General features: G+C 47.6%; 1 protein-coding gene across 1 annotated transcript in view; it reads right to left on the bottom strand.

Annotated features, from left to right (window-relative positions):
* The window catches only part of FRMD7 (FERM domain containing 7), a 48,463-nt gene that overhangs the window by 4,340 nt on the left and 27,004 nt on the right, over positions 1 to 17,119 (bottom strand). The window contains exons 4-11 of the mRNA XM_039487073.1: positions 12,290 to 12,394; positions 10,620 to 10,662; positions 7,285 to 7,363; positions 4,725 to 4,822; positions 2,989 to 3,103; positions 2,658 to 2,805; positions 933 to 1,028; positions 47 to 210 (exon numbers count right to left, since the gene is read on the bottom strand). Of these exons, the coding sequence (XP_039343007.1) occupies positions 47 to 210; positions 933 to 1,028; positions 2,658 to 2,805; positions 2,989 to 3,103; positions 4,725 to 4,822; positions 7,285 to 7,363; positions 10,620 to 10,662; positions 12,290 to 12,394 (848 nt within the window). The remainder of the gene's footprint in view (positions 1 to 46; positions 211 to 932; positions 1,029 to 2,657; positions 2,806 to 2,988; positions 3,104 to 4,724; positions 4,823 to 7,284; positions 7,364 to 10,619; positions 10,663 to 12,289; positions 12,395 to 17,119) is intronic.

Raw genomic sequence — 17,119 nt, 5'->3', positions numbered from 1 at the left:
CGCTGGCAAAGAGACAGTCGCTTTCTGTTCGGCGCGAGCGATTTACCTATAGCGGAAACTTGAACCTTTGCTGCACAGGAGGGCTTTGGGCTTGGATTTTGGTTCTTCGGAGAGTCGGAAAAAAGCATGGTACTCCACACACGTCTTCCAAAACGCTTTGCATGCATCTCTGCTTGCCATGGTAAACTCTAAGGTGTCCTTGCACAAAGCCTGGATGGGAACCGGACATGTGAAACACACCCCAAAGGGTCAACCCCCGTTGCAAAGTCATAGTGAAAACACGAGCACTTTTTCACACACGGAGACATGCACCTCTGTGCAGAGAGTGATGCGGGACTGGCCTGTGAACCCTGCGACCCCTGTCTCTCAATGGACTTAGAGCTGAAACTGGGTGTGGGTCTCATTGGGGCAGGGTGAGGGGCCCTGGTCTGATGTATACGGGCCACTAGCTGCGGGCTGACCCCAGCAGTGCCTGGGGCAGCTGAATGTCTAACTAGGCTGTCGGCTGGAAATACTCGGGGACCACAAAGGTGTTCTCCATATACACATTGTGGAGGCCTAGCCGGCCTGTGCCCCTTGGGCTTCACACACATTTCACCAGCGTGAGGAGACACTTCTCAGGACAAATAAGCGAGAGGTGCAGCGAGAGACCACACCCCAACAGTGACACAGCCCAAGGGAGCACATTTTATTTGAAGTAGGTGAACTCTGGGGTGGGGCGCAGGAACAGGGAGGGACGGGAGGCCATGGCCCCACCTCTTTTAAAAGGGAGAAGGGGTGGCGTGGGGGCAGGGCCACATTCGGGTGCCAGTGACACCACACACACACACACGAAGCTTTCGCCAACCTTGGCAAAGCCCTGCTAACTATCCCTCGCTTGAGACAAACACGTGATCTTCAACCCTGGCAGCTGGCGGTAACGTGGTACTTACAGAGATATTTGCATGTAGTTTGATTAGAAAATGTTTCCGCTTAAAACTCAGTTTCCGAATTTTGGCCCAGTTGAATGTGTTGATCTTTGTGTTCCCCTGCAATGACAACGCATTGGTCATGGTCACATCATTACCGGCCAGGGCCTTGAGCTGGCAAAATGCGCTCAGCTTCTATTGACGCCCGTGAGTGTAGATGGTGCTCCGAGGATTTGGCCTCAAATCCTGCACACTTTACAGTCCCACCAATTTACCAACATCGTTTACCCTGCCTCCGAGGGGATGTCAGACAAGCAGATTTGGACCCACCCAGGAAGGATACGACTACAGGGCCTGAGCCTGTGTTAATGGAAGTTAATCACAAATCCCCCTGGCGTCACTGGAAAGCCTGCCATTAATTTCAATGGGCTCTGGCCTAGACCCCAGTCGATTTCAGTGGGGCAGGATCAGGCCCTTAATGAGGCGGGGGTGCTCTGTCCTCTGTCTGTTGGGCACAGCGCAGTCGTTATGTACATTATTCAGCCATTAACCTAACTAGAACGTACCTGTACTGCTCTGGCATGTATTCTCTCGGGGCAGCAAGCTTTGAAAAGAACCCTCAACACAACTGGTGATTGTCACGTTTCTGACACCAAGCACTGTGTTCTCACATAGAAAACTACTGGGCTTTAAAGGAGCCATAGATGCTCCAGTTATAACATATGTGTGTGTGTCTAGCTCGCTGACTAAACAGCCAGACATAGCATCACTCGCCTTAGAACGTGCTACACAGGCTGCTAGTTATTAACAATGGGCCAGTAATGATGAGTTTCTTCCACCACAAGTGGCTTTGCAGGTTGGCATTAGTCTAGGCAAGGCTGCCCCACTTCATGCAGGAAACACAGAGGTATGTAGTTACACTGCTCAGATGTCATGATTATAGCACTAGGTAATTGCAGAGCCAGTCCATGGCTATTTTTGCTTGAAGATTATATGGGAAACATGTGGCGCTGCCCTGGAACGTGAGCGTCTTACTTCGTAAACACGCTAGTTTACAAGGGGCAAACAAGACAGCTTCTCAAAGCGGCCACCTCCCACATCAGTGGGAAGCCATGTCCGGAGCTGTAGGCTGGGATTTGTCACCGCTGGCCAGAGTTCAGGGCTTGCCCAGCTTATACAAACGTCGAGGGGAATGTTTCAAAACGCTTTGTTTGGCCGATTTCAAAATGAAAAATTCCAGTTCTTTGGGTCAAAACAACTTTTTGTCTAGAAATTTAAGCCAATTTGGCTGAAAAGGGTTAAAGGAGGAAAAAAAGATTAAAATTGAAACAAAACATTTCAATTGACCGGAAATGAAAAAAAATAGATTTTTGGTTTGTTTGTGACTATTTTTGAGAATTTTTTTGACTTTTCAGGATAGGAAACAATTTCCAACTCTCAAAATTGTTGGTCCTAGGACAGGAAAACCATCTCCCCCCAGCTCTAAGCAGGCTGGGTAGTGATGAAGATAGTGAAGTGCTTGGATTTCAGACAGGGGCCTACAACAACAAATGTTTACTTCCCTTAGCTACTTACTACAGCGCCTATCTACAGAGTGTGTCCCCTCCCCAGGGTGAGTTCTTGGTGCAAGAGGATGTCAGGTAGGCTCTGGTACAGCTAAAAGGCCTTCGATGAGAATGGAAGGAAAAGCTTTTCCAGAAGGGTCCCATTGCATCGTACAGTAGGAATTTAAAAGGGAAATGTTGTTACCCGTAAAACCAGCACTCCCATGTGCGTGACAGCCAGATTGATCTGCGTCCCTTCCCCATCACTTGCAGGGTGGGGTCTAATCCCATACATTTCTAACTTCCTGGCTATGTCCAACAGGTGAACGTCCGACTCAGCTGGCGTCTTCCCACTAGGCAAGGAAGAGGGTTATAAGTCTAATGACATTAGAATAAATAGCCCCTCTAAAGTCCTCTGACAGCACCCCCACATACTGTATAAACCAGTCTCTGCTATAGGTATTTAACATCCGTGCTGTGAAAGGAGCAGATACATTCTGAGCTGAGTAGGACACAAGTGCAGATGAAATGCTCACACGTGCTTCTGGTGATAATGCATGATCTTATCATCTAAATATTTCTGGTTGGGTAAATACTGGTGGCTCTCCAGGTGCTTCTTATCTGTTTCTTCGTAAAAGTCCCCCAGCTCAGCTGTATGAAAAGAAAGGAAGAGCGGCATTTAGCAATGCCCATTGAGGAGACAACAGCAGGCAAACTGAGCGAGTAATCAGAGACCAGTGACTTCGCTGATCCCTGCAAGAACATAGGCATGATGTGGGGGGATGGAAAGATCCCAGACAGAGAAAGCCAACTCCCAGCTCTTCCTAAATGTGATGTTATCTCAGTGGTTTGAGTATTTGCCTGCTAAACCCAGGGTTGTGAGTTCAATTCTTGAGGGGGCCATTTAGAGATCTAGGGCAAAAATCTGTCTGGGAATTGGTCTTGTTCTGAGCAGGGGGTTAGACTAGATGATCTCTGAGGTCTTTTCCAACCCTGATTCTATGAATGTCTAGGACCTGGCCCTGTCTCACTGATGTCAGTAAGAGTTTTGCTGTTAGCTTCGATGGGAGCAGGCCCAAAGAACCAGTGACACGCGGTTCTGACAACAGGGCTCTTCCTGCCACAAGGCCTTTGATGGGCATGGAAGGGACCCAGCACCTTATCAGGGGCACTCAGCCCCTCAGCGGACGGGGATCTAGCTAAGCCAGACTAAAGGCCTCATCCTTCCAACCTCACTTGTGTCAGTAAGGATTGCTCACATGACTAAGGGTCAAGAGGTCAGGCTCTGACTGGAGATCCAGATGCCTTCACTCAACCTTTCCGTTTTGGACCATGGTGGCCCTTGGCCCTGTGGCTGGGAGGCCATGCAGGCTCCCTGAAGTGACTCTTGGGGAGGGCTGAAGGCCAAGGGAACAAGCCATCCCTGGCTGGACCACGGTGTGGGAGACTCTGAGAGCTGGTCACCCAAGGGACACTAAATAGCCTGGGCCATCTTGCTAGCCAAAGACCATTTCCACTGTGGTAACGCCCTCCCTGCTGTTCTGAGATGTACCGATGCTGCCGCTCGAAAAGCTCAGGGAACACAGCCGGGCAATGGCTGCACACTGAGCACTGACCCGTCTTTGCAAACACACATTAACTTGACTCATTTCACTCCAGTTCAGCAACTCGGCCCTCCTCCGCAAGCACGTGGGCCTGGGCTTCCTTTACACACATGCTCAAGCCCCCTTGCTTCAGTGCTTTGCTGGACTGGCACCTTGGGGCTTGGTCTCGCTCCCATCACAGCCAGGGAACGATTCCTAGGGACTTCAGTGGAAGCTGACTCGCCCCTGACCTGCAACCCTCTCTCCCGAGAGCAGTTCCCCCATGCCTGCTGCCAGGCCTGCTCTCCTGCCGCCAGGCCGGCGCTGAAGCATGCTGGGCTGATTTCACTCAAACCTCTGGTTGCAAAAGCCAGATGATGGGATATAATAGTGAGTCTATTGCAGTCAGGTTCAGCTATGGGCAAGGACTGGGCAAACAGGCAGTGTTTGTCAGCCATCCACTGCTTTGCCCTGCCATCCGGTGCAGAGCAGAGGGGTTGGTTTGTAAGCTAAGCCGTGCTTTGGAAGTGAATAGTTAGATGAGGGCTTTTGGAACACTACACCGTTTTTCAGGGCCAGTTGTGATCACCTAGGCTGACCTCCTGCATAACACAGGCCAGAGAATGTCACCCCAGGCTGCCCGCGTGGTCGAACCAGAGCGGCTCTAGAACACGCTTGTCTGTCCTTACACTGCAAGAGGTGTGACACCAGCAAAGCGGCACTGTTCTCACTGCAGGGGAGCCTCCCGCCTGCCAGGTCCCTCTTGATTTGAAGGGTAAAGAGATACCTGCAAAGGAAGAGAGAACAGGTTCCTGACAGAGAGCAAACGTTCCCGCTCCCAGCTCAGACTAGTTCGTAAGAAACACAGCCAGCCCATCTCCTGCGGTGGGGACTTTGCTAGACGGGGACTCTCCAGGAGTCCGTTAGGCTTCGCACCGGTGAAAGGCCCAACCCTGCAAGGAGCTGAGATCCTTCACCTGCCACCTCTGCTCAAGTGGCAGTGCCGGGACCGGGCGGATGGTGATCAATCACCTGGCGATACGCAGATGGAAGGCAGTACATGCGGACCCGGCGAGAGACAATGTGGACCCCGGCACATCATGTTCACTGGGGCCCCTCCCCCACCCATTTCATGTCAGTTACAGACATTTTTGAGGCCCCAGTCCAACTGGCCACATGTCCCCTGCCTGACCCAGAGCCCAGGGCCGTCAATGGGAGTGTTTCCACTGAGACCGATGGGCTCTGGCTCAGACCCCGTGAGTGCTCAGTGTCCCAGGAGAGGGGCTCCTTTCGCTCCCGGAGCACAGAGACGGGACGGGTGGTTCACATGGGGCTCCGAGCCATGCTGGTTCACAACCACGTGTGAACGCAGGGCTTTCCAGAGGGGCTCCACTAGAGAACAGGTCATGGGGTGTGTTAGGCAGCTCGGGCGACTAGCGAATGCTCAAGAAATGATTATGATAGATAAGAAGAGAGAGGGGGATTTTCACTCTTTGTATGTCTCTCTGCTGAGTTCAGAACGTAGCCGTAACAGCGTCAGAGTTATGTAACAATGAAACTGGCTTGTGTGTCTTAGCTGTAAAATCCTTCGTCTGTGCAAACAAGTAAAACCCAAGCCCGCAAAAAACAGACCAGACAGAAGAATAAACACCTGCTGTAAGATAAAAACCACTGGCTGGAGCCAGTGGGGTTGACAGCAAAAAGCAGGAGGACAGATGTAGACAGCTAAGCAAAAGGGTATTCATTTAGGGGATTTATGCATGCGAATGGTTTACTGAGGGGGTCATACTAGAAAGGTACGCCGACGGGCAAAGTTACAGAACCGAGGAGAAAAGCTAAATGACTGACCCCAAGCGACTGGAGAGGACACACGGGAAGAACAAAGCAGAGATTTGAAAAAGTCACCCTGTCCCCGGGAAGGGTAACGTCATCACTTGCTGTCCTGGCCATAGTGGGTTTTGCATGTAGATGTGATGGCGAGGTGATCACGGCATTGTCTTAAAACGCCCAGAGTAAAGGCTAAAAGGAACTGGTCAAGTCTCAGTTGAAGTGGATCTTGTTTTACCCCCAACAGTTCTTTTATTACCACCAGGGACAGGGATTTCTTCAAATCCGAGAACTCTGTTGCTAGCATGGCTGCGAAGCCAATGCAGGTAGGGCCTGCGGAGGGAGTCACTTGCCTCGTAGGCTGGCCCAGAAGTAAAGACATGAGCTGACAGTTTTCCAGAGGGAAGAGAAGTTGTTAAAGGGGATGATGGGAAAGGGGTAGGGAGGGACTCGCCTTCAGAGCCGGGCAGGTAGCTGCAGCCGTCCAATGCAGGTAGGAGGCGGCTCTGCCTGAGTAGGGGCTGGCACAGGTTATGACCTGGCACCTCCCCCACCCCCAATAACTGGACTTTGGGTGTCCGGTCGTAGATCTGACCAGACACCAGCATGTCCCCTTTTCAACTGGACTTTCTGGTTGAAAACCGGACAATTGGCCACCTTAGAGCCAGTCCCCTGCTATCGCAGAAAACCCTAACATGTAACCCCATTCGTAAACGTATCAAGGTCCGGTGTAGACCCAGACAATCAGCCAGTATCCTGGTGTGATTCTGATTTTAAACTAGGTTCATTTTACACATTGTAGACGCTGGTAGTTTTAGCAGCAGGGTCAGGAACAACTGAAGCTTTCGACACCCAGTGTGTGAGAAGCAGTTTGGGATTGTGAGATGAGGTGTGTCACTTGGGTCTTTATCAGAGAAATAACACTGACATTTGAATGGCAAACTGTAGGTTTCAGAGTGAATGCAACACTTCAAACTCTGGGGCAGTTCACACCTCTCAGAGCTATTGTCTTAGCTTGGCTAAAGAATCTGCATGAAACCGCTGCATTGGTTTTACACTTGGTTCATGTCTGTAATGTTTTCTCCAAACACAATTCTGCACTAAAAGGTAGGATTCTGCAGCAGATTTACAGATCACAGGGAACCCGAAACAATGCCTAGCAAATAAAAATCATGCTGTGTATGGCTATGGCTAATGGACAAATAAAGATGAAGGATTAGGCAGAATGTTTTGTGTTTCTAAACAGAGGGTCAGAGAAAGAAATATTTGCAACACATAAAGTTGCACTAATAGTCAAAATGACTATTGCTAGGGGGCTTCTTTTGGCTGCAGACACTGAATGTTTTAGACAATGAGGACTGTGTTACAAAGCCTCTAGTAGTGAATAAAAATGTAGACAATGAAAAAAACCCAGTACCGTACCTTGTCAACTCTTCTCTCAGATGTCCTGGGTCCACTGGGAAAAATTTCACCATAAATTTGAAAAGAACCTCCTTAGGATCTTAAAACACAACATCTTCATAAGTTTTATTTCAAATGTCTGTTGAGAACATTTACAAATCTCTTCACACACCCTGCACCCACACACACTGGGGAGTAAATCACTTTCATTCCTTACAAATTCGGCCCTGATGGGTGCTGGGCATCTGGGACGCGATCCTGCAGGGTGCTGAGCCGGGGCTTCAGTCCAGCCACATACTTAAGCAGATCCTCAACTTGAACCCCATGAGCAGGGCTATTGAAGTCAATGGGAGAATGGCCCCACTCCAGTAACCAGGACAACCCCGACGATTCAAATTAAACATGTGCTTGAGTGCTGCCCTGGGCTGGGGACAGGGTGCTCAGTACCTGGCTGGATTGAGCCACGGCAGAACATGTGCAGTTCCCACTGGAGGCCAATCACCTCACAGGATTGGGCCCATCGTGCTGCTCTTTTGCCCACTGAATTCGAGAGGACCGGAGTGTCTGACGTTAACCCGATCGTCTTTAGCATTTCTCACTGTGGCTATCCCAGTGGGGCTCTAGCCAGCCGTCTATTCTGAATCAGACCTTCCCACTGGGGGTGGACAATACCGCACAGCGACAACAGCCCCTCCACTGGCGTGCAGGGAAACCCCAGACAAACGGGAAATGTAACCAGCTCCTGCTACAGGCCCCAGAGGAGGAGTGAGGAGGAAACAAGCCCTCCAATGGCTAGTCTGTGCACTGAGGGGCAAATTCTGCTATCGGAGCTGCAGGATCAACGCAGATAAATGGAATTGCAGGGTTGTTTTGGGCAGGGAGGGGCTGTTGGCAGGCATGTAATTGGGAAAATCCTGTGGTGCACCATATTCCCAGCACCCAAGTCTGCCCACAGCTCCACCCAGATAAATCCTGCAGGCATCTGTGTGGGTTTAACGAAGGGCAGACTTTGGTCCTCAACAGCGTTTTAAAGCCCTTTGTGTCTCAGCCACGTGTGGGCTAGAAGGGGAAGCCAAACGGAACGACGTGGCCTACAAAAGGGCACCGGTAAATGGCCAAACTTGAGTAGAGTTGATTCGGGGGCCCCAGCTGCCTTTCTGTGGAAGAATGGACACAAGCTGTTGAGTCTGAGGCGGTGGCTACACCACAGAGCTGACAGCGGCGCAGCGAGTGCAGATGCTCTCAGCCGAGCGGAGAGGAGAGAGTTCTCCCGTCGCCGTCATGACGCCAGTACCCACGAGCAGCGGTAGCTATGGCAGCCGGAGACAGAGCACTGTCCACACCAGCACTCACCTTGCTCAGGGGGGTGATATATTCACCCCCCAAGCCACCTAACTTAGACCAGCCTCAGCTGTAGTGTGTGCCAGGAGCCAGGAGGCCGATGGCTGGGCCCGCAGCCTTCCCCTTGAAATGTCCCAGGGCACAGCTCAGCCCTGCCTTGCTCCGGGGGACTCCCCGAAGGACAGTGAACTTCGAGGCACTCCAGGAGCTACGTACATACATATTGGCTTCCCTGAAACTCCAGTAAGGACAGAATCACCTGTTCCTCTCAGAGCCCGGGGGGGGGGGACATTTGAATAGAAGATCGGAATCACCTTGAAGCAGGAAAAAGCTGAGAAATTCACAGGCACAATGATTTGGCAGCAGCCTCTGAAATGGCAGAGCTGGTGGGGAGGGGTTATGGGGGAGAGCAGGGGGTGGGGGCACCACCACCATAAGGACAGTTGTGTTTCAGGCCATTCTGACTGGCATGCAGGACAGCACGCAACAGAATGTGCGTATGCAAAACCTGCAAAGGGGCTGCTGCATTTCTAACCTGCAGGCAGCAGGCTGAAAGCACGTGGCACGCCTGCTTCTGAGCTGTGGCAAAACACCCAGAGCTAACACGTCACAGCCACCAAGCAGGTGCCTCACTCACCAGGCCTTTCACTCATGCTGCAATGCATGGCGTGCAATGCTGCAATCAAGCCCCAATGCTTTGTTCTGCAGCCTCACCTCCCGCAAACAGGAACCACGAGTTCACATGGCTCAGTGCAGCAGATACCTGAGCTTGATCTCGCTTGCAAATTCGTTTTTGAAAATCATAATCTAAGCTGATGGGGAAATGGTTTAGATGATTGGTTCTGTGTCTGGCAGTCTGCAGGTCACCTTGGGCTAATCCCAGTTGGGATGGGATGTTCTAGGCTGGAATGCATCTCTCCAGCACCCGGCCTCGCTGCCGCCTACACCAGGCATAGACTAGTGCTTAATTGTAATGAAAGAGGTGCCCGGCTCAAGAAACTTCTACATTCATAACTGATGCAGTAAGCCCAGAGGTGCCGGGGCTCTGAACCACCAGGCCAGAGGCGCCGGGGCTCTGAACCGCCAGGCCCGGAGGTGCCGGGGCTCTGAACCGCCGGGCCCGGAGGCGCCGGGCTCTGAACCGCCAGGCCCAGAGGTGCCGGGGCTCAGCCCTGGCTCAGATTAAGTACTGGCATATACCCGGTGCTAGCCTATGCACAGGAGTTAATTTCACCTGTTCTAGCCCCTTTGCTTGTGTAAGGGTTGCAGAGGCCAGCTTATAGCTGTACTGTGAGCCAGTGATACTCAGCCTGCGGCTCGCGAGCCCCAAGTGGGTCTTTACTGTCTCTGCTGTGGCTCTTTGCAGCACATGATATTAAAATACTGGGTGATTTCACTATTAACCAACCTGTTATTAACCAATCAGGAGGCTTTTATTATGTTATTAACCAATTAAGTTATCAACGTGCACAAATGTATTAACCTGTTTGCTGTGAGAATAATATATATGTACACTAAATATGGCCCCATCATGCTGTTTGTATTAGAATAGTACTATAGTAAATGAAACAATGAATTCATATCACTGGGGCTCTTTGGGGTAATGTCGCTCACTAATTTGGCTCCTGAATCACTGAGAGCTACGCTCCAGACAGAAAAGTGGCTTTTGGCCAAACACTGATCAGGCATGTGAGCTGCCATGCTCTCGCAGCCTGAGGTTTGTTACAGACAGGACAGCATTACCATTGCTCTGCTGACCGACCGAGAGCCAGAGCATCACAAGTCGAGCCCAGCTCCTACGGCCACTACACTTTCACAGGCTGTAAAATGGACCGTGAAGACTTGGCAAACAGCCCCACCCAACCCCCCAGCACAAGGTGAACCCAAGCAAATGCCAGAACCTGAAAGCCCACGTCCCAAGCGTCAGCCAGCTCATGAATGTGCCGGTGAGACTTCTGGTCCCAACTGAGCTTTGTCTGCAGCGGCTAGCGCACAGGTATTCCTTGGACACTTACTTTTCATCTGTTTTGTTATGGGTTTTAGAAGCTCCAGCCAAACCTGCAATAACAGCAAGGAAGAAGTCGGTCAAGACACAGCATGAAGCACTGGGTTTGTATAAATAAAAACAACGCTATGTGTCAGGAGAGTAGAAAAGATACAGGCCTGCTGATGCTAAGAAAAAACCAAAGTGTGACCTGCCAGTAATAGGGGAAGGAAGAATAATAAACCCAGATGGGCCATGTTCTCCCACTGCAGGATGTGAGGAAGTCACTCAAGTACACTGAAGTCAATGGTCATTAGAATAATAGAATCTCAGGGTTGGAAGGGACCTCAGGAGGTATCTAGTCCAACCCCCTGCTCAAAGCAGGACCAACCCCAACTAAATCATCCCAGCCAGGGCTTTGTCAAACCAGCCTTAAAAACCTCTAAGGAAGGAGATTCCACCACCTCCCTAGGTAACCCATTCCAGTGCTTCACCACCCTCCTAGTGAAATAGTGTTTCCTAATATCCAACCTAAACCTCCCCCACTGCAACTTGAGACCATTGCGCTTATCCTTAGGGGAAGAATTAGGACCAGGACACTCAAGAATTTTGACAGTTTCACCTTTACTTCCGCTTTTGTAATGCCCAGGGGGGTGCAGGAACCTCATTGATCTCATTGTGCAACAAGAAGAAATGGGGGGGAAATCCCGGTCGAGACTAAAATTCCTTTTAAAAAGCACGCGTAGGCGCTGAACAGCTCCGCTGACAAATGAGTGGGCCAGAAAGCACCCTGGGAAGCCCCCGTGCCTGCAAGGGTCATGGCACAGCCTTTGTCCCCAGCAAAGGGGTTGGGGCGCAGGCTCCCACTCAGCGGCACAGCAGGGGGGCTAAGGCAGGCTCCCTGCCTGTCCTGGCTGCACTCTATGCCCCAGAAGCGGCCAGCAGGTCTGGCTCCTAGGCCGGGGGGCTAGGAGGCTCCTTGCACTGCTGTTGTCCACAGGCACCGCCCCCACCCCCACAGCTCCCATTGGTCACAGTTCCCAACCAATGGGAATGCGGAGCCGGTGCATGGGGTGGGGAGAGCGCTTGAAGCCCTGTGGCCCCCCTGCTTAGGTGCCGGACCTGCTGGCTGCTTCCGGGGCACAGCGCAGAGCCAGGACAGGTAGGGACTAGCCTGCTTAGCCGGGCAGCACCATCAATCAGACTTTTAATGTCCCCGTCGGGAGTGCTGCCCGGAGCCGCCAGGGTCCCTTTTCGACCAGGTGTTCCAGTCGAAAACCAGACACCTGACAACCCTATGCTGTGATAGGCAGGGCGGGGAGAAGAGGGGCAGGACAGGAGCAGAGGGGGGAGAGGAGGTTGTGGGCGCAGACGGGTGCAGAGCGGGTGGGTGGATGGGAAGGTGCTGGGGGGTCAGGGGCAGACATCAGGAAAGGAAGTGGGACCAGCAATGTGATGTGTGTTAGCATGTCACTAAAGACTGTATCATGCTGCCTATGCACAAAGTGGCAGCATTCCCATTGCACGGCAGCCTTGCTTCTGGCATTTCCCACCTTTTAGTGCTTTACTTTGCAACCTTCATGTTTGTCGGAACCTAATTCTGAAACGTAAAAGCTACGTAACAATGGAAGCTCAGGACGGCTGAATGCTGCCTTTGCCAAGTGCTGTGTTTCATTCAGAGGGAACCTGAATGTCACTTACATTGTTTCCGGCCTGGCTTTGGAATTCCAGTCCGAAGTATTCCTTCTCCGCCAGGCGCAGGTGGCTGCAACTCAGGTTGAACAACCCTTTGCCAGAGGACTTTTGCTAGCAAACAAAAAGCTCGTTAGAAGCAGCGCAATGGGCAATGTCCGGAGCAAGAGATTAACTGATGTCACCGATGTCAATAAGAAACTCCAGGCATGAATCCTTGAAGCTATTTTTGGGCCCCTGGGCTAAGACGTCTTGCCTGCAAAGTAGCCAGTACAATTTTGGGATGAGACAAATAATAATTCAATAAAAATAACAAATACAATAAAACAAACATACACATCCCATATACAGATGTCTCGTAAGTATTATATTCTTCTGCAGGCCTTACACTGCCCTGCACGCCTCTGCTGTTTCCTTCCCTTTGTCAGGTGCAATCAGTATGTAATGTGCACAGCACAGAACCAGAGTCAGAGTCTTACTAAACTGCCATGGACCTGAATCAGATCTCATGCTGGGAACACTCAGGGCTAACTCCACTGAAGTTAGGAGAGTTTCACTGGTATAAAGAGTTACCTCTAGAGTGTGCACACGCGTGCACACACACACACACACACACACAGTGTACAGAGGCCTCAACATCAAAAGTAACTAGTGACTCTGTGTGCTTTTGGTTTGGGGTATTTTTTAGGTCTGCAGAACCTACACAAAGGCTGATTTTCACACTGAGCACCCACTCTTTGAAAGTCAGGCGCCTTTAAGATGTCTCCAGTTGGGCACCGAAAAAGGTTCACGAGTCACTTTTGGAAAAATAGTCTTAGAAAACATAATCTTACAGTGTATAAAGCTTTTCTAATTATTATATTCCACCACACACTGTGCAATGCACGACACAGGTTATGTCAGCCCAAAAGAGTGCCGTAAAACCTTAATTCTACCTCAGCGCATCATGTAGCTGACGCACGCCACATATTGAACAGCAGAAATATTTCAGAGAGTTTTAAAAAGTGTCATTGGGCTATTTTTGTTAACTTGAAAATGTTTCTTTTCCACCTAAGCTGGCAGCATGATCCGGAGACAAACCTTATTCAAGAAAGGCAAGTTGCCGCTGCATTTGAGCTGGAAGTGAACTACTAAATGCAGCATGTGTCATTCTCTTAGTCCTTTGAATTAAAACTCTTTGTGGAGAATAAAATAAGCAAAGCTTTTCACAACTCCCAGGAATCGGATGCATGAAAAAAAATCTGGACAAAAATCTTAGTTTATTTTGCTGCCTTTTAACAAAAGCTGGAGAAAGAGCAGTTCAGACTTAAGCAAATCAAATATATTTTATTGCAGTCAAATACAAATGGAGGGGAGAAGCCTTTACCACTTAGGGACAATGTCCAGCAATACAACAGACAACAAAACACCTTTATTTTTTATACTTTTACAGACATTATCTAGCACAAATACAGACACAAAAACAAAAACATTTTGTTTATACACAAAACAATCATTACACATAGCACTGTATACATTCTTCAACTGATTTAACAAAATTATTCATAAACAAATAAATCAAATAATTTCTTTTCTTCATTGCAATCTAATCATTTCTTTCAACAACAAAAAATTCATTTTTTTTTTTTTTTCAAAACACAAAACAAGTGCTGTTTCCCCAACAACACAGAGTTCAATTTTTCATTTTCCCCAAAAAAAAATCTTTCTCCTTCCAACAGCCCCTTTAACAATGCAAATCACCATTCCCATAAATCCTCAAAAGTATCTTCACTTGTTCCTCATATCACTCACTTCTTCCTCCTATCTTCTTGCCCCCTTCTCCTTTTCTCTCTCCTCTTGGGCTCCAATTCTTCCACTCTCTGATTCCCTTTCCAGTCTCTAGCCCCCTTCCTGCTGGTCTGTCTTATCGTCCAACCAGTTCTACTACACTAACCCCCAACCTCTTCTGAGCTTCCCACCTGAGTCCTTCCCCTACCTGCACCCTTCCTCACAACATAATCAAAACCCTTGTCACTGGGCAAAAATACATGGCCCTTCACTTAACACATAATCCAGACCCCAAATACACATAACACCACCCAAACCATGTGTAGAGACCCCACCCAAAGAAAGAAAATTACATAAAAAAAAAAAAAAATTAAACAAAAAAAAAAAAAACACAAGTCTATTAAATCTGTTCGACTTACTTTAACTTGTCCGCTACAGGACAACCTCGCAGTTCAGTTCACACAGCTTGCACAACGAGGAATGGCTGAGGAGCTTCAGTTCACACACAAGTTCAACGCCCAAGCCAAACCTAAAGAGTGCACAAAAACAAAAAAAAAAAAAAAAAAAAAAATTAAAAAAAAAAATAAACAAAAAAAACAAAAAAAAAACAACTACCAATCATTCTATTCTATTAGAGCTTCTATTCTATCATAAACACCAAAAAAACAAAAAACACTACAAACAAAACAAACAATCAATAAACAAGGGTAAAAGAAAGATGGTGTAAAATTTCACAAGTGCTCCAAGTTCCAACTTTCACCCTTTCTACTCAAAACCAAACTGTCAAAAATTTCCAAATATCCTCATCAAAAAATCATCCCTTATGTCAGTAATCAAAATTTTAAAAAATAATTAAAATAAAAAAACAAAAATAAAAATGAATAAAATCTCCACAAATCCTTGGGAAAATGTCTGAATATTAATGCCCTTATATGACTTTAATCTTTACAGACTACATTGTGTATGTCTGTGTATAATGTTCAGAGAAAGGATTAAATAGTATACAGCTTGCACATCATTTCCAACATGCATTTCCAACATGCTTTCCTTCTTGGGATGGCTGTTCTCCTGTCCTCTCTTCTCCTGCTGGTTTCTCTCAGCTGCCTGAACTGTCTCTTCAGCTTCAGGTCATTTCACTGAACCGTTAACTTTTGTTTAGCTTTGCTTTTTTTTTTTTTTTTTTTTTTTTTTTTGCTTTTTTTTTTTTTTTTTTTTTTTTTTTTTTTTACTTTTATTTTTTGATAGATTTTGACTTTTTTACTTTTACTATTTTTTTCACACAGAATTTCAAAATTCACAAAACCAAAACTCCCTTTATCTCAGGCTGCTCTAGACAAAAATTTAATTGCAAATTAGACAAATCCTTCACAATAACAGAGGTTTTTTTCTTTGTGAATAAAGCTTATAAGAGATATATCTTAATATCTGATTTATCTCTATTCTCTAATTTTCATTGTTTAAATTAATTTGTATTATCATTGATCCAATCATTTAATTACCTGGTAATTTGGTTTTGGGTAACATGTAATTGTAATATGTGGGTGGTGGGGTTAGGTTAGGGTATGGAGTTGGTTATTTCCAATAGGATTTCCCACTCACACTCACAGACACACAGAGGGAGGGAGGAGGGAAGGGGAGGGCTTCCCACCTTCACACTCTCCCACACCTCGGCAGCCAGGCCAGGCAGGCTGGGATGTCAGCCCATAAAGATCTCCCTCTCCTAAAGAGTAATAGCCACTCACAGCCACACACACACACACACACACACACACACACACACACCTTTTTTCTTTTTTTTTTTTTTTTTTTTTTTTTTTTTTTTTTTTTTTTTTTTTTTTTTTTTTTTTTTTTTTTTTTTTTTTTTTTTTTTTTTTTTTTTTTTAAACCATGTCATACCATACGGGATGCGGACCCCCACCCTTGAGACAACCCTCCCCTCAGCAGCATGTGCATAAACCATTTACCTATGCATTATTTATATGCACATTATGCATTACCTTATGCATCCAACTCAGTTCCCAGTACTGCAATAAACTAACTAAATTGGGGCCTCTCCCCCCAATTGCACAATATCTATCTGTGCTGCTGTCAGTCAATCAGATTCAGATGGTCAACAGAGAGGAGAGACCTCTCACAGGAAAGTCCCTCTCCGATACCCCAATAGAGATACCCAAAAGGTCTCATCTCTCCTCTCATCCTCTGCCATGGGGTATGAATGGGAATGAGGAATGATAGTTGTCTGTCGTGGCGATTGCCATCCCGGGCCCCCCCCGGAGCCCAAAAAACTCACTCAAAACTTTCAGTTCTTTTTTTTTGTTTGGCAAAATCAAATACTTTATTATTATTATTATTCCAGGAGGAGGAGAGGGAGAGGAGACATAGACACAGGGTCCTGGACTCAACTCTAAAATCAACAAAAAAGCCTTTAAGCCTTTTTTAGACAATTAGACACAATAAAGCAGACAGTAACACAGTAAAAAAAAACATTTTGTTTTGTTTATTAAAAAAAAAAATCTTTATTCTTCTCAATCTAAGAAAAAGCAAAGCAAGCCTTTTTGGTTAGTGATTGCATAATAAATACTGTACACTTACACAGTTCCTGTCTCGCCCTGCTTTTATCTCTTTGCTACAAGTCTTACGTCATTAAGGTTACAGTATGGCCTGACTCTTGCTAACTAACATTCATTAAGATCTCTTCAAATCCTTGTTAATTATTTACTGGCTTCCACAAGACAATGCAGTGATGTTTCCTGAAGACAAATTGCTATGCTCAGAACCACCATATGGAAATATCATGTGAAATCAGGGTTGCCATGGCAAAAGCATTTAATTCACCAGCGAGCTGGAAGTGAACATCAAACCTGTGTAACTTGTTGGTGCACACGGATCTGCTGCCAGAGAGCTGGTAAATTAATAGGGCGCCCTGCTGAAAAGCTGGTGACATTCCTTTAATGTCTTGGAAAGCATGGGAAAGAAGAAGAAAAAAGAGTCTGCCTGCAGTGAAAAAAGGAAGCTGAAAATTGGACTGGCCAAAATATGAGCACCCAGTGGTGCTCACTCCTCTAAAACCAG

Source organism: Mauremys reevesii, linkage group 9 (genome assembly GCF_016161935.1).
Source record: "Mauremys reevesii isolate NIE-2019 linkage group 9, ASM1616193v1, whole genome shotgun sequence".
Classification (NCBI taxonomy): domain Eukaryota; kingdom Metazoa; phylum Chordata; order Testudines; family Geoemydidae; genus Mauremys; species Mauremys reevesii.
The sequence above is the reverse complement of the archived record's forward strand: the minus strand, read 5'-3'. Positions and strand labels throughout refer to the sequence as shown.